The 23,168-nt window shown below is 47.8% G+C and overlaps 1 protein-coding gene across 4 annotated transcripts; it reads left to right on the top strand.

Moving 5' to 3' along the window:
* Nucleotides 1-4,260: 4,260 nt before the first annotated feature.
* On the top strand, nucleotides 4,261-22,667 carry C2H2orf88 (chromosome 2 C2orf88 homolog). Of its 4 annotated transcripts, XM_064157837.1 has the most exons (6): nucleotides 4,261-4,372; nucleotides 4,550-4,686; nucleotides 9,901-9,994; nucleotides 12,160-12,233; nucleotides 12,850-12,926; nucleotides 18,187-22,667. In XM_064157837.1, exon 6 carries the CDS (start codon nucleotides 18,580-18,582, stop codon nucleotides 18,841-18,843), a length of 264 nt encoding a protein of 87 aa, XP_064013907.1. In that variant the 5' UTR covers nucleotides 4,261-4,372; nucleotides 4,550-4,686; nucleotides 9,901-9,994; nucleotides 12,160-12,233; nucleotides 12,850-12,926; nucleotides 18,187-18,579; the 3' UTR covers nucleotides 18,844-22,667. The 4 variants fall into 4 exon arrangements, with proteins under 4 accessions (XP_064013907.1, XP_064013925.1, XP_064013915.1 ...); XM_064157855.1 differs by lacking the exons at nucleotides 4,261-4,372; nucleotides 9,901-9,994 and having other exon boundaries at nucleotides 4,478-4,686; XM_064157845.1 differs by lacking the exons at nucleotides 4,261-4,372; nucleotides 12,850-12,926 and having other exon boundaries at nucleotides 4,478-4,686.
* The last annotated feature ends 501 nt before the right edge of the window (nucleotides 22,668-23,168 follow it).

Genomic DNA, 23,168 nt, shown 5'->3' with positions numbered 1-23,168 from the left:
AGACAACAGTACCAGAGGAAATGGTTTCAAGCTGCACCAGGGCAGGTTCAGGCTGGAGGCTAGGAAATATTTCTTCACTGAAAGAGGTCTCAAGCATTGGAACGTTCTGCCCAGGGTGGTGGTGGAATCACCATCCCTGGAGGTGTTCCAGGAGCCTGTGGAGCTGGCACTTAGGGACACAATTTAGTGTTGACCCTTCAGTGCTGAGTTGAAGATCGGACTGGGTGAGCTTGGAGATCTCTTCCAAACAGACATTTTCTGTGATTTCTGTGATGTGCTTGAACCCAGTGAAATGTCTGCAGAGCCTCTCAGTAGGAACAGCATTATCTCAAAAGCTGCAGTTAAAGCAGAGCCTCATGTTAGAAACCAGGCTAGAGGGACAAAGACCAAAGTGGCCACAAATGGTGAGAGGGTAACACAGCTACAAAATTCTTACTTAAAGGTCTTAGTATACAATTTAAAACTCGCTGCTGTCATAGTACCACTGTCTTCATGCAAGGCAACCCTGCCTTTGCAGAACTCCATCTTGATTTAATTCTCAGAGCTGTGATTTTATGTGATCTGCTCCTCCACTCACCTTGGGCCCGGAGAACAACTCCTGTGAAGAGAGGCTAAGGGAACTGGAGTCGTTTAGCCTGGAGAAGAGGTACCAGATCTTACCACAACAAAAACATCAATCTAGGTTCAAAATTATTTCTTCCAGAGGGAGAGAGTGCCTTCTGGATCACAGGTCTTCTGAGGAGTGGCTGAGGAAACCAGGGTTGTTCAGCTTGGACTAAAGGAGGCTGAAGGGAGACCTTCTCACTCCCTACAGCTCCCTGAAAGGTTGGAGCCAGGTGGGGGTTGGTCTCTATCCCAAGTAACCAGCTATAGGGCAAGAAGAAACAGCCTGAGGTTACAGTATCACAGTATCACCAAGGTTGGAAGAGACCTCACAGATCATCAAGTCCAACCCTTTACCACAGAGCTCAAGGCTAGACCATGGCACCAAGTGCCACATCCAATCCTGCCTTGAACAGCTCCAGGGACGGCGACTCCACCACCTCCCCGGGCAGCCCATTCCAGTGTCCAATGACTCTCTCAGTGAAGAACTTTCTCCTCACCTCAAGCCTAAATCTCCCCTGGCGTAGCTTGAGGCAGTGTCCTCTTGTTCTGACGCTGGCCACCTGAGAGAAGAGAGCAACCTCCTCTTGGCCACAACCACCCCTCAGGTAGTTGTAGACAGCAACAAGGTTGCACCAGAGAAGGTTGAAATTGGATATTAGAGAAGATTAATTAACTGAAAGAGTGATCAGGCATTGGAACAGGCTGCCCAGGGACCATGCCTTGAGATATTCGAGAAATGTGTGGACATGGCACATAGGGACATGGTTTAATGGCTGTGGTGGTCTTAGGTTGACCCTGGACTTGATGCTCTTGGACGTCTTTTCCAACTAAAACATTTCTATGATTCTATGGTTCTGTAAAACATGACCAAAATCTTCCCAGGTCAGCAGGTCCCAAGCCAAAGCTCCTTGAGATCAGAGGGTATGGTGCCACCAGCTTTAGAGGCTGTGAGTCAACCCCCTGAAACCTGCTCCTGCTGCAAACACCTACATACGTGTGCTTCACTCCCAATAGGCTGGCTTCTGGCTGGAGAACTCATGTCTTCAGAATCAGAGGTGTGAGGACCTGGAGAAGATGTTAGTACCTGAGACTGAGACACCTGAGGCTGTTTAGCTTGGGAGAAGAGGAGTTTAGTCTGAGAAGGGATCTTCTCAATGCTTTTGAATATCTAAAGAGTGGGGAGCAAGAGGATCAGGCCAGACTCTTTTCAGTGGTACCCAGTGATAGGACAAGGGGCAGCGGATGCAAACTAGAACACAGCAAGTTCTGCCTAAACACAAGGAAAAACTTTTGCTATGAGGGGGCTGGAGCCCTGGAGCAGGCTACCCAGAGAGGTTGTGGAGTCTCCTTCTCCAGAGAAATTCCAGACCCACCTGAATGTGATCCTGTGCAACCTGTGGTAGGTGGCCCTGCTTCCAACTCCCACCCTGTCGGGATTCTGTGTGATTCTGGGATTCTCTCTGCAAGTAATGAGTGCAATGTTGGGCCCTGCTGTCCAGTGGTCACAGCAGCCAGAGGCAGAGATCCTGTCACAGAAGGAACTGATGGGTGTCATTTGTGGAGAGGGGCAGGGGGCGACTGCCCACCCTTTGCCCTCCAGCTTTCTGGGCTAGGCAGCAGAGCCTGGGGTTTGCCAGTCACAGGGAAGGCAGCAGGGACTGGGGGGATATGGTGTGTATTCTCCAGAGCCTATCCAGCCCCTGCCCCGCACAGCCCCTCCAGGACTTGCTAACAGCAGAGCAGTGGGCCAGCTATGACCCAGCACCTACAGCCAGGCCAGCATTTTCTTTGATCACTGTCAGTGTGGTGTCTCCTTTGGCTTTGAGAGCATTGCAATAAATCCCTTGGCTGGCTGCTGCCTAACTGGAAGTGTGTTTGTTAGAAAGCTGCTTGGCAAAAGAATTTCTGCCTAAATGCACAGGGAGGCTTAGCCAGAGGTCACCATGGACATTTAAAGCAAGCCTTACCTCCATCAAGGGCACAAGCATGATGCTGAGCACTCCATCATCCTGTTGTTACAGGAGAAATCGAGGCCCAGTGTGTCCCAAAGCACAATGCTGTGACCAGAAGACCATTGCCAGTCCTGAGGGGCTATATTTCAGCCCCAGACAGGCATGAGCTCTGCAGCAGCCTCTGAGAGGTGATCTCTCAAGGTGCATCTCACAGGAGTTTCATTGCTGAGACTCCCCAAGGCAGGCATACTTGACCTGAGATGTTTGCTCACAGCCTCTCCTGAGGAGGTTGTAGTAGTGCACTGGAAGTTCGTGGGATCACAGGATGTTAGGAGTTGAAAGGGACCTCCAGAGATCATCCAGCCCAACCTCCTTGCCAGAGCAGGACCATTGAATCTAGATCAGGCCACACAAGAACACACAGAGACAAGGCTTGAAAGTCTCCAGAGGAGATTCCACAACCTCTCTGGGCAGCCTGCTCCAGTGCTCTGTCACCCTTACAGTAAAGAAGTTCTTCCTCATGTTGAGGTAGAACTTCCTGTGCTGTAGTTTATATCCATTACCCCTTGTCCTACCTCAGGGCACAACTGAGAAAAGCTTGTCTCCTCCCTCTTGATCCCCAGCCCTCAGATATGTATAAACATTGATTAGACCACTTCTAAGTGTTCTCTTCACCAGAACCAAAAAGCCCCAGGTCCCTCAGCCTCTCCTCACAGGGCAGTGCTCCAGCCCTTTCATCATCTTTGTAGCGCCCCATCAGAGTTGCCCTTTCATCCCTAGAAACAAGCAATAGGACAAGAGGAAACAGCCTCAAGTTGCACCAGGGGAGTTTTAGGTTGGGTATCAGAAGAAACTTTTTCTCTGAAAGGGTTCCCAAACACTGAAACAGGCTCCCCAGGGAGGTGGTTGAATTCTCAACCCTAGAGGAGCTAAAAGAGACGGAGATGTGGTGCTGGGTGACATGGTTTAGTGCCAGCCTTGGTAGAGTTAGAGAACCACAGAAGCCTTTTGGTTGGAAAAGTTCTTTAGGATGATTGAGTCCCACCATAATCCAACTACTCAGCAGCGGGACTTGATCTTAAGGGTCTTTTCCAACCAAAATGATGCTATGGTTCTATTCCACAGCAAATATTTTACATTTTTAGCACTGCTTTCCTTCTAACAAAGTGAAAAATGTGATTTTTTTTTTTGTCTGTTGGTTTGCTCATCTCCTTCATTCAGGAAGAGAGGGGGAGGGGAGGGCTCGTTTAAAACCTTTGGTAGAATTTACTTGGTGTGGTGGCTGAGGGACATGGTTTAATGGTGACCTGGTCATGCTGGGTTAATAGTTGGACTTGCTGATCTTAAAGGTCTTTTTGAACCAAACGCAGTTCTGGGTTTCTATTTTTCCCCCCCTACATGATTTGATGCTGCCTGGCAGGATGAAAGAGGAGAAACATACACCTCCATACCCCCAAAAAACTCCTTCCACACTTCACTCTTAACCTTTCCCACCGTTTCTCCTCACTTTTCCATTCACCATCACTTCCTCATTCTCCATCCACTGCTTGATCCATTTCCTGCCTCCATCCTTCATCAAGGAAACACTCACACCCACACCCCCCTTTTGGTTTTTTACCTTGAATTTCACCCTTTCCCCTCCCCGCCTCTTTAATTTCCTATCTCAGCTCCATCCCGCTGCTGAGACACCTCAGCACCGGGGGAGGGCGGAGCGGTGAGGCTGAGCTTCCCCCCTCACCACCTCCTCCCCTTTCTCCGCTCCACCCGACAGCATCAGCGGTACCGAGGGGAGGAGTACAGCGGAGCGCAGCCGGGTGAGTGGCGGAGGGTGGCAGCCGATTTGGGCTCCCTCTCCGGGGGGCTACCTGTGCGAGGAGCGTGGAGACGGGCCCGTTCCCACGCTCCTCGCACAGGTAGCCCCCCCGGGAGGGAGCCCAGGAAGCGCTGAGGAGGTGAAACGCAACCCTAAAGCGGTGGGTTTGCATCTTTAGGGACGAGAAGCTGGAGGATGAGAGCCTGAAGCAGCAGCAAAGGGAAGCCCACAGCGAGCTGATTGACTTGACGGATGGAGGAGCGCTGGTGGGATAACCATGCTTTTGGCACTTAAACCACCCCCCTCGTCGTGCTGGTAGGTCGAGGTTTACTTGCTTGGAGGCCCTACAAGGATGAGGGTAGCCCAGCATTGGGCTGTGGGAGGGGATGGGGCTGTCTCCACCTCAGGTGTGGGTGCGTTCCTGTGCAACCTGATCGAGGAGTTACCTGCGTTGGACTGGGTCTCTTCCAACCCCTATGATTCTATGACCCGTGGGGTAAGCAGAAGCTGCGGGCAGGACTGGTTTTCACCACCACAACCATGAGGAACTGGGCTTTAATGTGGGTTTTTTCAGCTCAGCCAGTCTTACTCCTCCCATCATCTCAGAGCAAGGTTGTGAGCAACCAAGTCCTCAAAACAGAGGTTTAGACACAAATTGGAACACATAAACCTAAAAAAAATGCTTCACTTTGAGGATGGCAGAGCACTGAACCAGGATGCCCAGAGAGGCTGTGGAGTCTCCATCTCTGAAGTCATTAAAAAACCACCTGGATACTGCCCTGTGCAGCCTGCTCTAGGCAAATCTGCTCTAGCCAGAGGGGGCTGGGACTCGATGGCTTTGAAAGGTGCTGGTCCAGCTGGGCACCTACAGCATCACCTGAGAGGAGGCAGTGCAGGGTAAAAGGATGTGAGCTGATGGGAAAGTAAATGGTGTGGCTGCTTCCGTGGCCCTGCTGCGGGGAGGACATGAGACAGCTGTATTTGCTGGCTGAGGTGCTGGGAGGGATCCTCCTCTTCCTCTGCCCCCAGTACCTTTTCCAAGCTGTGTGCAGGTTACCTTGATGTTACCTTTACGTTGTGAAATGCAGGTTTAGAAATGTTAAGACCAGCCATGGCAAAAAATATAAAGCATTGAGAAACATCTCCTGTTTTCTCATAGTTTGGGAAGTAGGAGTCCAAATTAGGTTTCTAAATATAGTAGTTTAAAAAAAGGACAAGAAAAGAAAAATACAGGCATTTATACTCCAGTCCCCACAAAATGGCATTTTTAACCTTCCAGTTCATTCCAATTCATTTTCTTCTGAACATGATGTTCTGCTGGGAGAATTCTCCCTTCAAAATGACTGTGGTTTGTGCAAGCCTCACAAGGGCTTGGCAGAGCCGTGTCATGCTCTCGTCTCTGGGGACAAGGTGGTTCCATGAGCAGGGTCCCGGGGTGGGGTGGCAGTGCCACCAGGCTGCACGAGGCACATCTGCCTCAGCTGGCTTCTGGGGTGCGAAGGCAGCAGCTCTGTTGGAAGTAGAAGCTGGCACCTTAGGAGTGGTGACATTCAAGAAAGCAGATCCTGGGGGAGAGCCGTGAGACAGTGATTTGTAAGGCTGGCACAGTTCTTCATTGCAATTCTGGGCAGCTGGACTATCTGGGTATTAACTTCTCCTTGAGTCTCTTGCCCCTCAGTTGGTTTCTGCCTGTCCTCAGCAGTGGAATTGTAATTTTAAAACATGGGGCAGGGTTTCCCTGAACCTGCCTATGTGAGATGTGGAGAAACAGATCTTCTGTTGCATTCTTCATTCTGATTCCCAGCTTTACAAGTGGCTTCTGTACAGGGACAGAAAGGGGGTTGTGTGCTGCTTTCCTTGTACCCTTCTGTGGTTGATCTTGGGCAGATCCTGGCTGTCTCCATCCTTCTGACTTTCTTTTGCATTAATCCAAGCATCTGCCTTTCATAGACTCACAGTTTAGGTTGGAAGTGACCTTAAAGATCATCTATCTCTGACCCCCTTGCCATGGGGAGGGACACCTTCCGCTAGCGCAGCTTGCTCAAGGCCTCATCCAGCTTGGTCTTGAACACCTCCAGGGAGGGGGCATCCATCACCTCCCTGGGCAACCTGTTCCAGTGTCTCACCACCCTCACTGGAAATAATGTCTTCCTAATCTCCAGTCTAAATCTGCTCTCCTCGAGCTTCAATCCATTCCCTCTCATTCTATCATTATAAGCCCTTGTAAAAAGTCCTTCATAAGAGCATCCCAAAGCAAACCCACCTACCTCATTCATACCTTATGACCTGCAGCTCCATATGTTCAGAGCCAGATCTTTTGACAGATAGTACAATAAAACACGACCCTGTCAGTCTGAGATACTGATCCACTGCTTTACCTGCTGCTGCTCACCAACTCTTGCTGGCAGGATCCCCAGGCTGGGCAGCAGCCAGTGATAATGGCAGGAGGAGCTTTCTTGTAAAGATTTGTGCATCTCTATTTGTCATCCGCACTGGTCTGCCTTTGGCTGGCACCTGTGGAGGACACTAATGTAGTTTTATATACAAGGCTAGATCCTAAGCTTGCACAAGTCTAAGTAGCTTGATGTTTGAATGTGTTCCTGAAGGTGGTATAGGTGGTTTCTGGTGTAGATGGTCCTGCTCTGGCAGAGGGGTTGGAGTAGATGACCTTTCAAAGTCCCTTCCAGCTGCTGACATTCTGTGATTCTGTAATTCTGTGGGCTGTGACTTGCTGGGGTGGAAGTTTTGTGGTAGACAGGGAAAAATACCAGTTTCCACCCTAGCACTTCCAAAACAGTGTCACAGCATTGTAAAAAGCCAACAGGCTGCTTCATGCATAGTACCCAGTGCCGTGCTTTAGAGCAGTCTAAAGCATGTGGGGCTTGGCCAGTGCCTCTGACAGCCTTTGATGGTCCACCTTGCATTTACCTTCACTGTGGAGAGAAGGTTTGTGTGGGTCTGCTTCCTGACTGTGTAGATTTGCAGTCAGTGACTATGGGAGGATGGGCTGATAACACAAGAACTGGGCTTTGCTGAGAGATGTGTTGACTCCAGGGTGCAGGAGAAGGAAACAGCTGCACATTTATGTTAAAAGCTTTATGCCTATTTCTAACATTTTGTTTCTGTTCACTTACTACTTTTGAGCATTACTTGTTATTTGGCTTCTTAGAGAGTTTCAGATGTCTGAGATCATTAATCACCAAGACATGCCTCTCTAATTTCTGTAGCTGAGTAGTAGTTGATTAAACTCCCTACAGATGGAGTTTCTGAGAGGTTCTGCATCTTTCCCACACGCTTTCTTTTACAGCCTGGCTGTGAGGCCTCACTTTCTAAGGAAATCTACTGGCCCAGTCTTACTTATCTAGAAAACAGGCTTTCACCTACAGTAGGCATCCTGCTCTTGTGTGTATGAGGGCAGGTTAATGTTCTCCCTCATCTGTAGTCTGGTAGAGAGTCTCTGCTGATAACTAAGCAGAATGAATAGGTTGTACATGTTCCTGTCCACACTTGGAGAAAAGAGTGGTAAGTGCAGCTGCTTGAACAAGCAGCTCACAGAATCATAGAACATTAAGGGCATGAAGGGACCTCCAAGGATCATCTAGTCCAACCCTCTAGCCAAAGTTGGACCACCTAGGATATATCACACAGGAAAACTTCCAGGCAGGTTTTGAAAGTCTCCAAGGAAGGAGACTCCACAACCTGTCTGGGCAGCCTATTCCAGGGTTCCAGCACCCTGACAGGAAAGAAGTGTCTTCTTGTGTTGAAGTGCAACCTCCTCTATTCTAGCTTGTCCCTGTTGTTCCTTGTCCTATCACTGTGCACCACTGAAAAGAGCCTGGCACCTTCATCTTGACACCCACCTCTCAGATATTTATAGACATCAGTAAGATCCCCTTTCAGCCTTTTCTTCCCCACACTAAACAGCCCCAGGTTTCTCAGTCTATTCTTCATAGGAGAGATGCTCAAGTCCCTCAGTCATCCTTGTAGCTCCCCATTGGACTGTCTCCACCACATCTCTGTCTCTCTTAATCTGGGAAGCCCAAAACTGGACACAGTATTGCAGGTGTAGTCTCACCAGGGCAGAGCAGAGGGGGAGGAGAACTGCCTAGACCTCAGTTCAAACTGAGAGCTCAGTCAAACGAGAGCAGTTAAGCTCAGTTAAACCGAGAGCAGAACCTGTAAGAAATTTTCAACATCCTCACACCCTCTTGCCTTCAGGCTGCTCCATGTGATTCTGGTAAACAGGAGGAGGGAGGATTTTGGGACAGGCTGGCTGGAGACAGTTTTACTTTCATGCAATCAGACAGCTCCCAAGCACACAATGTTCTTTGCTTTTAACAAGAATTTTTATTCTTTTCCTGGATGAAAACTAACCTTGTGGCTGCTGAGGACTGTACCTGCTGGCACTGCTGTTTTCTGAGCTGTTGGTGTCCTCACCTGAAGGTGTCTTGCTGTACTCCTTTGCATGCTCCATGAGCTGTCCTCTTACTGAAAAGCCTTTTCAAGTAAATGAGAGGTCTAGCTGGAAAGTGTTCTTTCCCTGTTCTGTTATAGGCTAGCTTAGAAGCCTCCAAAAGTTTTATCAGTTCTAGTCACAGGGAGGAAAAGCTCAAGCCTCTGAAATTCCAGTGTGTGCTCCAAGACAGATAACCAGGAGGCTTTCACTTACACACTAATCCTGCGCAGCAGTTGTTTGTGGCTCCTGCATCCAGCCCTTGCAGTCTGTAGCTCTTATCTCTTGTTGGCAGTAAGCAACGTGAGAGGGAGAGGGTGGCCTTGCAAGGAATGAGGACCCCGTTTTCCTCTTCACTGTCTTGAGTTTTTTTGAGGTCTTTAGAGATTGTCTGAATGATTGTTGGGTGGTTGTCTGAGGCAGATGGACTGGGGAATAATGCCTGTCTTGAAATAGCTTGTTAAAACTCCCTTTCTCTGGAAGCCTTTATGTTACTACAGCTTGTTACACAGAATGCTAAGGGTTGGAAGGGACTTCCAGAGATCATCCAGCTCACCCCCCCTGCCAGAGCAGGTTCCCCTGGAGCAGGTTGCCCAGGATGGTGCCCTGGCAGGTTTTGAATTACTCCAGAGACGGAGACTCCACAACTTCTCTGGGTAGCGTTTTTCCAGTGCTCCATCACCCTCAATGTAAAGAAGTTTCTCCTTATGTTTAGACAGAACTTCCTATGTTCGGGTTTGAACCCATTACCTCAGTCTGTCATTGAGCACCACTGAAAAGAGCTCCTGACATCCTCCTGACATCCATTCTTTAAGTAGTTATATACACTGATAAGTTCCCCCCCTTCAGTCTTCTCTTCTCCAGAGTAAAAAGCCCAAAATCTCTCCACCTTTCATCATTAGAGAGATGCTCTACTTACCTAACCATCTTCATAGCCCTTTGCTGGCCCTGCCCTTCTTGAGCTGGGGAGCCCAGAACTGGATACAGTGCTCCAGATAAGCCCCCACCAGGGCAGAATAAAGGGAAAGGAGAACCACTCTTAACCTGATGACCACACTCTTCTTAATGCACCCCAGGAGACCGCTGTCCTTCTTGGCCACGAGGGCTCATGATCATCCTGTTGACCACTAGGACCTGCGCGTCCTTCCCTGCAGAGCTGCTTTCCAGCAGGTGAGCCCCCAGCTTGTGCCGGTCCATGAGGCTCCCTGCCTCCTCTGTAGGATTTGCAGCAAAACGGCTGCTAAGGAGAAATGAAAGTGCCTTGAAGGGACATCGTGGTGTGGTTGGTGCTGGTCTCTTCTCACAGGTAGTTGGAGACAGAACAAGGGGGGATGGCCTCAAGCCGAGACTGGGTAGGTTTAGATTAGACACTAGGAAGAAGTTTTTCCCGGAGGGAGTGGTCAGGCACAGTAATGAGCTGCCCAGGCAGGCGGTGGAGTCACAGACGCTGGATGTGTTTAAGGCTCGTTTGGGTGTGGAGCTTCGGATATGGTTTCATAGAGCAGGGTTCTAGGCTGGACTTGTTGTTCCTGAGGGTCTTTTCCAATCTGGACCTTCCTGTGATTCTGTGTGTGAGTGAGGGAGCTGCGAGAGCCCCCGGCTGGGGCTGCCGGGCAGCGCGGCAGGCGGTGCTGCCTGCCGGGCGAGTGATTCATGCCTCTGCCATTTGCGCGCCGCTGCTCCGCTCCGAGCCGCAGGGCCTCCAGCCGCACGGCGTCAGCTGCCCGCCCGGTCACAGCCCACCTCGGGAGCCGCAGGAAAGGCACGCAAAGGATGTGCTCGGGCTCTGCGTCGCTCAGCCTGCTGGCTTCAGGCTAACTGGAATATTCTACTGAGAGAAAACAGATCGTTGGTTGTGAAAGAATAATAATGATAAAGTCTGTGTCGTTCGTTGGTCTGCTAAAAGGGATAAAAAGCCAAAGTGCAAACAAGTTGTCCCTCTTTTGCCTTCTTCGCTTCTAAGCATTGGATCTATTCACTGCTCTCTAATCTCTCCACTAACCGTGGCTGACAGACAAGCTGTGCTGTCTGGGAGTGAGAGGCTGGCTTCGAGCCCCTTCCTGGGATGCTTTTGTTTGTCCGGGAGGGAGTTTGCATTTCAGCATTATTTCTGAACTGTATAGAATTGTAAATACATGGTGTAAATACTGTCCAGGCCGTCTGAGCTGCTCTGGTAAATTTCAATAGTGTGTGCGGGCGGGAAGCTCCTTAACCCACCACACTCAGTATTTAAGGTGATGAGGCACAGTTCAGAGGTCTGGAAGGCTGAATGCTGTTCTGCTGGTACGTTAGCTGGGGCACCTGTGGTGGGTTGAGGAACATTCCCTTCTCCCCCTTGCCCCCCCAGCTGAAATTTACCAGACCAGCTCAGACAGATTGGAAGTAAGAGAAAGCTATATTTACAGCAAAGCTAAATTTACAAGCATAGATATAGATCTATAATATATTTACATGCATTTGACATTCTATACAATTTAGAAAACAATACAGAAATCCAAACTGCCCTCCCAGACAAAGAAAAGAAGCCCAGGAGGGGCCCAGTGCCACCCTCTCTCTCTGCCCCTCTCTGTCTCTCCAGACAGAAAACAACCAGCAAGGCTTATTTGTTATCTGTTAGCCAAGGTTAGTGGGAAAGATTAGAGTGGAGCAAAGGAGAAGCGAAGGGATCCAGCGCTCAGAAGCAAAGAGGGAGGAATTGCTTGTACTTTGGCTTTTCATCCCTTTTAGCAAAGTAATGAATGATATAGACTTTATCATTATTTTTCTTTTTACAACCAATGATCTCATTTCTCTCACTGGAATATTCCAATGTGCCTTAAACCACCACACCTGCCGTGATTGTGAAGGTCTCTGTTACAAAGTGTAGTCTTTATTGTCTCCGCAGCCACAACAGGACCTGTCTGTTCTCCCCGTGTGCTCAGATAACAAAGGTCCAGGTCTCACCAGAAGCTCTGAGAGGTAGAAGGGAAAACAGGAGAGAAGCCAGCTTAGGCCAAAGTTGGGGTGCTCCAGGTGCTGGCTTATTACCTTTTTGATGTCCTTGCTGAAGCAGTCCTGGCTGCAGAAGGTTAGCATCCTGCGTAAAGCACAGGAGCCACTTGCCCAAGCAGCAGCCTCGCTGCGCACCCAGGGTTAGGTGCTGCACAGAAATTGTTGCAGCCTGCCTTTCAGTCCAATTCCCAAAGTGCTGTATCATTCTTTTACCTTTGTCAAAGTCAAATACCGTGGGTGAGCAGGCAAATGGGCTTCTGCAAGGCCAGTCATCTAACTTTGCATTGGTGTGTAACTTTGACACCTTCGCAGGCACTCAGTTTTATTTAATGGTTCCTTTGCAGAATCCCAGTTGTGAAGCTGTCTGTGCTGTACTGAGGACAAGTGAGACAGCTGGGTCAAAGCAGATGGGGTTTTGGTAAGTAGTATACTGAGGTGAAAAACCTTAAATTCCTCCCTGGCTGGAGGAGGGTCACAGGGAGGCATAAATGAACCTAAAATTTGGAAAGCAGGCAGCCTGTCTGGCTCTGCCTCAGCAGAAATTCCTCACTGTCTTCAGCTGGGCAAAGCTGCACTGAGCTATTTTGAAAAGTGTGACATTTTCAATCTGGTGACTGCTGTAACAGAAAGTCTTAGGGAAAGTGATTTCTTGCAGTGTAGCACTGAACTCCAAGGAGATTTCGTCACGGGTCTTATGAATGGAAGACATTTAAATAGAAGCAGGAATTTATTTGCCTATGGCAGCTAGAGATGTTGCCTAACAGCAAAACTCTTGCTCTTATGCCTGTCTTCATCAGATGAAGACTACTCCAAAGAGGCAGGAGCAACTCTTGGATTTGGGAAGCCTGCATTTATCTTTCTTTTTTTTTTTTTTCTCCAATTGTTTCTTATTGATGATTTTAATACCTTAAAAAAAAATCTTATTTACTCAAATAAAACTGCAGTTGTGCTAGTGATGCTTCTTTTGGCCTGTGTTTTATATCATGTAACAGTGAGCTGCAGGCATCTTTTTACCACTGTTTTGTTTCCTTCAGTGATTAGAAGTGAACTTAGCTTGGCAGGAAGCACTTGGCCAGGCTGGCACAGAGACTGCTTAACCCCCTCCTGCAAGGTGAGTGCAGCTTTGTGTGGTACAACTCCCTTGGCATTTTCTCACCAGGGGGCACAGGTGTAGTAAATAATTTAAGAGGTGGAACAAAACCTGCACTCGTCCTTGGGAACTCCCAGCTGCAGGAATAGGGAAGAGAAGGAGTTGTTTTGGGGACTGTCTAAAATACTGCACAGTTTGTTGTGTGGAAGTTAAATGAGGTATTTAAAAGCATATTGACTATATGTCCACTGACATCGAGCACAACTAAAAACCCCTGGTTTTCAAATTAATTAAATCAACATTTCACTTACTATGAAGTCAGCCTCTGAAAAGAGAAGACAAGTAAAGGGTCTGGATAGTGCTGCTTTAACTCCTGGCTGTTGGTATACAAGAGCAGAGAGCAGGTTGCAGCTCCCCAACCTCTGCCTCCAGCTAAGCACAGCAGCTTCTCTGTCACGTGAGGAATGGCATCTGCAGAGGTTTTGGCCTGAACCATTTATGCTCTGGTTTCTGAGGCACGACTGGCAACAGATTAGAGCTTGAACACTAAAAGAAACAGATTCATATCAGACAGTTTTGCCTTGTGCAGTTCCTGGGAGTTAAGGGAACTGCCTTTTCTTCCCCTCTGAGGGTGTGAGCATTATGAGGAAAGCTAGAGATGTTAAACTCCCTGTCAGAACCTGGCAGTCTGGAGGTGAGATAGGATTTAGAGCATTTTTCACCATGTCTGTGCAAGTAATGGTTGTCAGAAAAGCTAGAAAGCAGGCAGAGGACTGAAGGCAGCTTCATTTGTGATCATTTACATGCTAACAACTATTACCTTGAGGAGAGCAGGCAAACCATAAAAGTTACTGCAGTGACTTGGAAAGGAGTGTGGGCTATAAATAATGAAATGAGCAATGGTCATGAATTTCAACTAGGGTCAATAACTTTGCTTTTAAGCAAATCAACTGGTAATCAATCTGGAACAATTTAGCTGTCTTGCATGCCTTGCCATGATCTGGAAGTTTTATAACCCACCCCTCCTTCTGTCTAGGACAGCCACAAGAACGTTTGCTTTAGCCCAGATGAAAAGGCAGAGGTGAGAAGGTGGGAACAGAAGTCGATCCTCTAGAGGAAGATGCTGACCTAGGGGACTTTTCCCTACCTGCTGCTTTAGGAGATCTCGGTCCTTCCTCAACTCACATTCTCTTTGGGCTAGGCACTAATTCATCTGCTGGAGTTGCCTCACAGAAGAGGAAAGGGAATCTCCAGTTGTGGGAGGGAAATATCTTTAAATGATGACAAAATGCTAACTAGAGCTGGCTACCACTTGACAGACCTCCTGTAAAAAGTGCAAGAAAAGGACAGGGCAGAAAACACAGCTCCAAACAGAAAAATAAAGTCTGAGACATCATTGAATAAAGTGTCAGAGCTGAAACTCTGATACAATATGTTGTTTTATCAGGTGTGGCATAGAGCTTCAGGTGTTTGAGGGATGTGAGGTGTAAATCTACAACACTCACACTTCTGGCTAAGCCTAAGGAGGACACAAAATCAAATCTAAAACTTCCATTTGCTACCAGTAGCACAGTTAGAAGGGATTAGGCCACATACCTGTGTTGCCTCCCAGTGAGGCCTGGGTGTTAGTTTGCCTGGATAAAGACTGCAGCAGTGCTGGGTCACAGATGTGGTATTAGCGATTCTTTGCCATAGCAGATACTTGGAGCTGTCCAGAGGATCAAGTGGAGATTCTTTTTATTAATGTTTTATTAATGATAAATATCAAAATTAGACCTGCAGAAGACACTGCTGTTGGAAAGTTGCCTTCAGACATCTCATAGAATCAGAGAATGGCTTTGCTTGGAAGGGGCCTCTGAGGTCATCTACTCCACCCCACCCCCCACGCTATGGACAGGGACACCTCTCAACTAGACTTGGTTGTCCAAGGCCTCATCCAATTTGGCCTTGAACACCTCCAGAGAGGAGGTATTCACATTTCTGGGTAACCTGTTCCAGTGTCTCACCACTGTTGTTCTGAAGAATGTCTTCCTAAGATCCAGTATAACCCTACTCTGCCCCAGCTTAAAACCATTCTCCCTAGTCCTATTGCTAGACATCCTCATGAAAAGTCCCTCTCCAGCCTTCCTTTAGACTTCCTTCAAGTATTGGAAGGCTACTACAAGGTGCCCCTAGAGTCTTCTCTTCTCCAGGCTGAACAACCCCAGCCCCTTCAGCTTATCCCCTTGGCCTCTGGTCTGTAAGCATGTTCTGTAAATGTTTCATCAGCTCATGGGTGTTTTATAGACTCCCACAAGGATAGATGTGATTTCTGGAGCAGTAAAGGGAGTCCTTCTTTTTACTCATTTAATAGCAAGTTGTTGCAGTAAAAACCTCAGTGATAGCTTAGCTCCCCTCTCTGTTGGGTAGCAGCACACACTCGAGCAGCAGGGTGGATGCTCCAGGCTTGTTCAGCTTTCCTGCCTGCTCTAAACTACACCAGCATGGACTGCAGCCTGTCATTACCAACAAAGGAGGCTTTACTGCATTTTATTAAAGCAGTTTACAAACATCTCTCCAAAATGCTGAAATGTTCTGGTACGAAGCCGAAGGGATGGAAACATTTGTGTGAACTTGGTGGTTTCAGAAGCCCTATCAGTCTGACTTGCTGAGACCACAGAATCATAGAATCAGTCAAGGTTGGAAGGGACCACAAGGATCATGTAGTTCCAAGCCCCTGCCATGGGCAGGGACACCTCACAATAGAACAAGCTCTCTAGAGACTCATCCAGCCTGGCCTTAAACACCTCCAGGGATGAGGCTTCCACCACCTTCCTGGGCAACCCGTTCCAGGGTCTCACCACCCTCATGGTGAAGAACTTTTGAATGCTGGCACTCTGGTCCTATGAACTGTTTTGTCTAAACAGGTAGCCTATTCTTCTCAGCCTGGACAAGAGAAGGCTTTGAGAAGACCTTAGAGCTACATTTCTATATCTGAAGTTGGGGAAGGACTATTTAGAGGTTGGGGAAGGACTGTTAGAAGGGCTTAGAGTCACAGGATAAGGGACAGTGGTTTGAAACTTGAGCAGGGCAGATTTAGATTGGACATAAGGAGGAAGTTCATTACAGTGAGAGTGGTAAAATACTGGAACAGGCTGCCCAGAGATGTGGGTGAGGCCCTGACCCAAGATCACATTCACTGTGGCCCTGGGCAGTCTGTTCTATTTGGAGGTGTCCTTGCTGACTGCAGAAGGGTTGGACAAGATGACCTTTGAGGGTCTCTTGCAAACCAATGCAGTCCATGACTCTGTGATGATTTTGTGAACTAGGAGAAAGAGGAGAGGAGCTTTTCCCTGTGCACCTGGTTCTAGTGAGTCAGGTAGGGTAAGTCCTATCCTACTTGTGAAGCACCATTTATTTGTTAGCCCGTGGAACTGATCTCTTTGGCGACTATTTGCTTGTGATCAGGTTACTGGATTGGAACCTCTGTTTCCCAGCATACAAAGCAAATAAATGAGGCTCATCATCTTTGCCATGATTATGTTTTCTAAGGCTATTTACAAAAAAATCTTTAACTTTGGCTGACCTTAGAACCACGTCATCGGGTGAAGCTGTAGGGAACAGTTGGTTTCTGTGCAGCTGAGTCTTTATTTTGGCTGGCAGTCTATTAACTCTGAGAAGTGGGTAAGCTCATGCCAAGCACAGTTGGGCATATTGTGAGATTCTGCTTTGCCTGTGTACAGAAAGTGGCCTAAGGCACAGCTTTGTGAGCTAATAAACAAAAAAACTCACCCAGAATGCAAGACTGACCCTTGAATTCTGATTCTTGATGAGGCTAACAAAAGGACCCTGCCTGGCATTTTTGTTCCTCACTCTCCCCAGTACAAATCTTAGAGCAGCTTTCCAGTATTTGAAGGAGAGGGTAAGTAGTGACAAGACAAGGAGTAATGGCTTCAAACTGGAAGAAGCTCAATTTAGATGGCCCATTAGGAAGAAATTCTCCCCCAGGATGGTGGTGAGGCACTGGAATAGGTTGCCCAGAGAAAGTGTGGAAGCTCCAATCCTGGAAGTGTTGAAAGCCAGGTTGGATGGGACCATGAGCAACTAGATGATCTTGAAGGTCCCTTCCAACAAAACCATTCTATGATTGTCTAGATCTCAGTAATAAAGCTCCAGCTGTGTCAGAACTGCCTTGAGCACAGTAGTCCACCACTGCTTTTCCCAGTCTCCTGAGGGAAAACCCAAAAAGCAGCTCCTGTTACTCCTGAACACCTTCTTCTGACTACATGCTCAAGCTTCCAACAGCACAGTGACACTCAGAATTAGTCACTCCTGCCCAAGGGGTGTACAACAGCCATGGCACAAGGCTGTTGTTGGGTGGTGGTCCTGTGCACCCTGGGGTTTATTTTTCTTCTCTTCAGCAGCAGCATGTACAGGGTTAGCCCTCCAGGGGGAGTGACCTTGAAACTGACCCTAGGTGGTCTTGACCCCTCCCCAGGGGTGGGTCTGAACACTACCAGGTGAGCCTCCCTGCCTCCCTGCTTACAAGCATCACCATCCTGTTCCTGGTTCTTACCAATTAATTCAATCGGTAGAGCATGAGACTCTTAATCTCAGGCTTGTGGGTTTGAGCCCCATGTTGGGTGCCAAATTACCTGTCTCGGTTCTAATTTAAATTCCCAGAGACTTAAATATATGAGAGAAGCAATAACAATTTTATAGGGTGCCCTTCCCTCTTCCCCCTTCTTTCCCAAAAGAAAGGAATTAGATGTAGAGAAAGGAAAAGGTAAACACACCCAAATAAATAATCTCACTCTGATTTGGAAGTTAATAGGAAAAGTAGTTTAACAATAACTTGAAAAGGTATCTGAGGTAGGGAAGTTACAAAGGTATAGGGAAGGGAAAACAAATTACAAAGTGTGTAAATACAACCAGATTTTTGAAGGTGATGGTTTTGTCTGCCTTGCGGGTGATGGCCACGTGGTAAGAACCAGGAACAGGCTGGTGATGCTGGCAGGCAGGGAGCACAGAGAGCAGAGAACAGGCAGTCCTCCTGCTTATATGGATCTTTAGGCAGGCAGGGGGAGTGGGCTAACCATCACCCGGTAGTGTTCGGACCCACCCCTGGGGAGGGGTCAAGACCACCTAGGGTCAGGTTCAAGGTCACCCCCCCAGAGGGTTAAAGCTGTGCCCAGGAGCAGTAGCAGTCGGTGGAGTTTAGCAGCACTTGTTTACAGACTCCAGAAAAGAGCACTTGGAGAGAAACAGATTATTTCTGCCTCTTTTTTTTTTTTTTTTTTAGGCCTCTACATTCCTAGATGGCTTACAGCACGTACTGGGAATTGCATTCCAAGGCAGCCTGAATTGAGGTCAAGCTTTGCCTACTTGTAGCAGACGGATGTTGCTGATAAAAACGTTCCACACGCACCACACAGAGATTTATTAAAGCTGCTTCTGCAAGCGTCTGCAGTGAGTTTAGCTTTCCTCTGAGCTCGCCGACAACAGTAAACTGTTTATTGCCTTTACACGCGTCACTGATTTGACAGAGGAAGCACAGGAGACGTTCTCCTCTTTGAAAACAGCTGGCCCCGCTAGCAAGAAGCAACACCGCTGTGCATCAAACAGGGAAACCGCTGCCAGATCCTCAAAACCATGCTGCTGAGCTGAGCGTTGCAGCCACACCGTCAAATGTACCATGGGATGCATCAAATCCAAGAATGCCTTCGCAGGTTCAAACGCCATCCAGGATGAGCGCATCGGGGGAGGTAGCGAAGGCTGCGCTGGGGAGAAGTCCTCGCTGATAGGAGCGAAGGCGGACGAGAGAGGTCCCTCCAGCACTATCGTGCTGGACTACGCGCACCGTCTCTCGCGGGAGATCCTCGACCAGGCGGTGAAGCAGTGGGCGGTGACTGAGAGCAAATACAGCGACATCCCCTTCATCGAGAGCGATGTGCCCTGAGCCCTGCCTAGCCGGGACGGGCCCTGTCCCGTCTGCCCAGCAGCTGGCGTTCGGTACGCAGAATCAGCTGCGAGCTGAGTATAAAAGCCGCTACCTGAATGTGTGTGCAAGAAGAGGCTGGGGGTAGAAATTGCCTTTTAATCTGTATTGCTAAGAAACTAACGGGATTACAGTAGGCTCTGTTAATCAAGTGTCATGTGTTACCGAGTGTGTCCTGTCTTTGTCTGTGTTGAATGTGAGCAGAAATTAATGCTAAAAAGGGAGGTAACCTGGCTGCCCTGCACCTCTGCGAGCACTGCCACGGCGGCCCCCAGGATGCTTAATGACAACGCGCGGAGTAGGTTTGTGTGCTGCCTAAAAACTCAGAGCTGTGTGCAGGTGAAAAGAGCAGAACTCTCAGTGCTTGGTAACTCTGCCTCCGTTTTGCTCCAATGAAGCCACGGTCTGCACGTAGCAGGGCTGGCGGCTGTCACAGGTTTTACTTTGATTCTTTGACCTGACTCAATCTGTAAACCACAAAAGGATGGTGGTGAATGAGAAGCATTTTATAAAGCCAAGCAGTATTCAGTGAACCACAAGGATTATGATACAATTTCACTTCCAGTCTTAAGAGAAGCAGTGAGAACCATTACAGTATTGAGAGGCAATGCATTAGAATTGACAGATGCTCTGGTTTCCATAAAAGCGTGAAGCCAGGTCTCTCAAATCCTGCAGTACGGTGGTCTGACGACATCTGACCACTGTGTTCAGACCAAAGCTGTTTGTTTTTTGGGTTGGGGATTTTGTTGTTGGATTTTTTTTAAGCATTAGGTTGTTGAGCTGGGGGCAAGGGGAGGGAAGGATGTTTTGCCTTTTCTACTGTAACCCAGATAGGTGTGCACAAACTACTGATGCTAACTAGTGACATGAACCTTCAAAGGTCCAACAGTGTTTTAGGACTGTGTTTCATGGGAACTCTGGCTGTATCACACTACTTCACTCTGCAGTTAACCCCCTTGGGACAGTTTGCCTTCCTCCTCATTGCTTACTGGTTGGTAGAACAGTGCTCAGCCATGCACCAACGAGCTATGGAAACCTACAGCCTGAGCAGTGTACCGAATTAGTGGAAAAGCCTTAGGCCCAAAGCTAGAGGGTTCCATTCTTTACTTTATCCAGCTTGCAGCCACACATTACATTACATTCAAGCTGTGACTGGGTAGGTTTAGACTGGACATTAGGAAACGTTTTTTTCCCAGCAAGAGTGGTCAAGCATTGAAATGGGCTGCCCAGGGAGGTGGTGGAGTCACCAACCCTGTGTGTGTTTAAAAGTCGTTTGGATGTGGTTCCTGGGGATTGCAGTTTGAGGGTGAACTTTGTAGAGTAGAAATAACAGTTGGACTTAATGATCCTGGGGGATCTTTCCCAGCTGGAATGTTTCATAATTATATGATTGCACCCTACTTCTCCAAGCTCCTAACTAGCATCTGAAATGTTCACAAAGGGATGAATTAATCCCCTTAAAGCTACAGTTCTGCTGATGCTTTCTATCAAGTAAATGCCTATTAAAAGCTGGGGGGAGGGGGTAATACCTGTTTTTTCCTTTTGCTGTTTTGGCCATTGTAAAAGATGCAGGGGGGGTTGCTGCCTAGATCCAAGTGCTTTCCATTTCATGCTTTAATTTCATAGAAAAATGCTTTCCATACTGGCCAAAAGTGTTACTCCTTTGAAAAGCTACACATACTTCTGGTCTTTCATAAAATCATAGAATGGTTTGAGTTGGAAGGGACCTCCAAAAGTCATCTAGTCCAACCCCCCTGCAGTCAGCAGGGACATCCTCCACTAGATCAGGTCGCTCGGAGCCTTGCTGAGCCTCATCTGTTTAAGATCTCCAGGGATGGAGCCCCAACTACCTTCCTGGGCAGCCTGTTCCAGTGTTCCACTGCCCTCATGGTGCAGAACTTGTTCTTATCATCCCATCTAAACCTGCTCTTGTCTAATTTCAAACCACTGCCTCTTGTCCTGTCACTGCAGGCCTTTGTAAACAGTCCCTTTGTGGCCTTCTTGTAGGTCCCCTTCAGGTACTGAAAGAATACTATCAGGTGTCCCTCGAGTCTTCTCTTCTCCAGGCTGAACAACCCCAGCTCCCTCAGCCTGTCTTTTCCAACCAAAACAATTCTGTGATTCTAAGCAGGGAGAGGTCTGCCTATATTCTTATCTTCTCAGCTGTAAGACAGTGATTTAGTTGGGGCAATTAATGAGGCAGGAATTATAAAATAGTTGATTTTATCTCCAGAAAGCCCCACCCACTACTATATACAAGTTAGTTAAATTTGGGTTCTAATTCAGTCAGGAAAAATCTTCACAAGGATCCTTATGGGCAATTCATTAATTTAGGAGAATCAGAAATACTGGAAAAGGTTTGGACACAAAATGGCTTTGCCACACTTGCAAATAAAAGGCAGCCCAGAGCCCTAGGGAAAGTCTGTTCTACTCCCTGCGATGGAGGAGAAATTTCAAGATAGTCCCTGGCTCCTTTGTGGCAGGGTTGGAACTGCTCAGCCATTGAAAGGCTGCTAGATCTTCCCAGGGTGCTGGGTAAAAGGCAGACAATCTCTGACCTGATCCTGGTTCCGCTTGGCACGGAGGTTTGCAGAGGTGCAGGCAGGATCTCTTGCAGATGTGCAGAGGGCACAATGTCGGTGGCACTTCTTGACACGTCATGAGGCACTTAATGTCTTCTCCTGGGAAACTTGAGACACTTGAAGTTTCCAGGTAGTGCAAGCCCAAAACATCAGGGCTGACCTCATCTGGAGCATGAGACAGAGTAGAATATGTTGTCCAAGAGCAGTGGAGCAGAAGCAGCACAACTGCTTGCAGCTTAGCTCCATTTATATTACTTGCCTGAGTGCAAAGGCTCCTTTGGCCACAGAGATTCTCCAATCAGAATGGCATTTGCAAAACTGACCATATTAGGTGAAGCCAGGGCTTGCTCACCCTTATTTGAGCAAGGCACCAACAAGTACCTAAACACCTGTGGGTACCTGTTTATCACTTTGGGAGGGGACATAATGCCCCAAGCCTTTGTTTTCCTCCCACCCTTGCTTCCCCAACAGCAGAAGGGTAGGGCAACTAATAGGCCTATTACCCTTCCAGCACAGACAGTCTATGAACTGAGCTGCTCCGCAACCTTTGTGACACAAACTTAGTGCTTGGAAATTCACCTGGATAGGGAGTGGTTGCATCAGGAGGAAAGGGTGAAAAATGCTTCTTTGCAGCACAGCACAACACTGCTGTTAATGGACAGCAACTAGACTAGACCCTGCTATTGAGACTGTTCTCAGGCTTCTGCTGAAAAAGGGAACAAAACCTGCATATGATGTCATGTCTTATTCTTTGAAGTAATGCAGTCTTTGAAGCCATAGGTAAGTGGGACTAAGTCATTTTGGCCCCCTTAAATTCAACTGATAACTGTTCCTTGAAGCTCTAAAACCCATAGAACATTAGATCATAACTTACATCTGCTCTATTTAATAAAGCTCCATGCCATGGGGCAGGCTGAATTTAAAAGCAAACCCAAAAGACCCATCAGATCAGCGCATAGCAATTGGATATTGCTTCACCAGAGTATTAGAAGATAAGACTTAGCCCAGCTAAAGGAAAGCTCTATTACAAATAAAGGTCTGCCTTTCTGGAACATTAGTCTTGTCTGAAGAATGTTAGCACTGCCAAAGGCATAACCCAAGCTCCACAGAGATTATCTGACAGATAGAGAACTGCATTTGCTCTAAGAGTGCACTTTGGTGTATCTGCCTTGGCCCTTTTTACAAATACATTGATGGCTGCCATGAGGGGTTGGGTGTTGCTTGCTTTTGAGGTGTCTCAGATCCTTTCTTTGGATGCAACACTTCTGGAAGTAGAATTATCTGATGTGCTCTTGGAAGGAGCTTCTCCACTGGCAGGCTGCAACTGCACAGTCCAATAGAAGGCAGCATTAGAATATAAAATGATTTCAGATTAGGATATAAAAGGATATAAAGAGCAGCAACTAGGCTGGTCAAGGGCCCAGAGAATAAGGCTTGGGAAGAGCCACTGAGGATACTGGCATTCATTGAGGAAGATTAGGCTGAAGAAAGACCTTATGGCCATCTACAGCTGCCTGAAAGGACAAGGTAGAGAAGTAGGTGCTGGTCTCTTCTCACAGGTAATTAGTGATAGGATAAGAGGGAATAGCCTTAAGCTGCACCAGGGTAGGTTTTGGCTGGACATCTTGTAGCCAAGGCCAGTGGTGTCTTGGGGTGGATTAGAAGGGCTGTGGTTAGTAGGTCCAGAGATCATAGAATCAACCA

Source organism: Pogoniulus pusillus, chromosome 2 (genome assembly GCF_015220805.1).
Source record: "Pogoniulus pusillus isolate bPogPus1 chromosome 2, bPogPus1.pri, whole genome shotgun sequence".
Lineage (NCBI taxonomy): Eukaryota > Metazoa > Chordata > Aves > Piciformes > Lybiidae > Pogoniulus > Pogoniulus pusillus.
The sequence above is the reverse complement of the archived record's forward strand: the minus strand, read 5'-3'. Positions and strand labels throughout refer to the sequence as shown.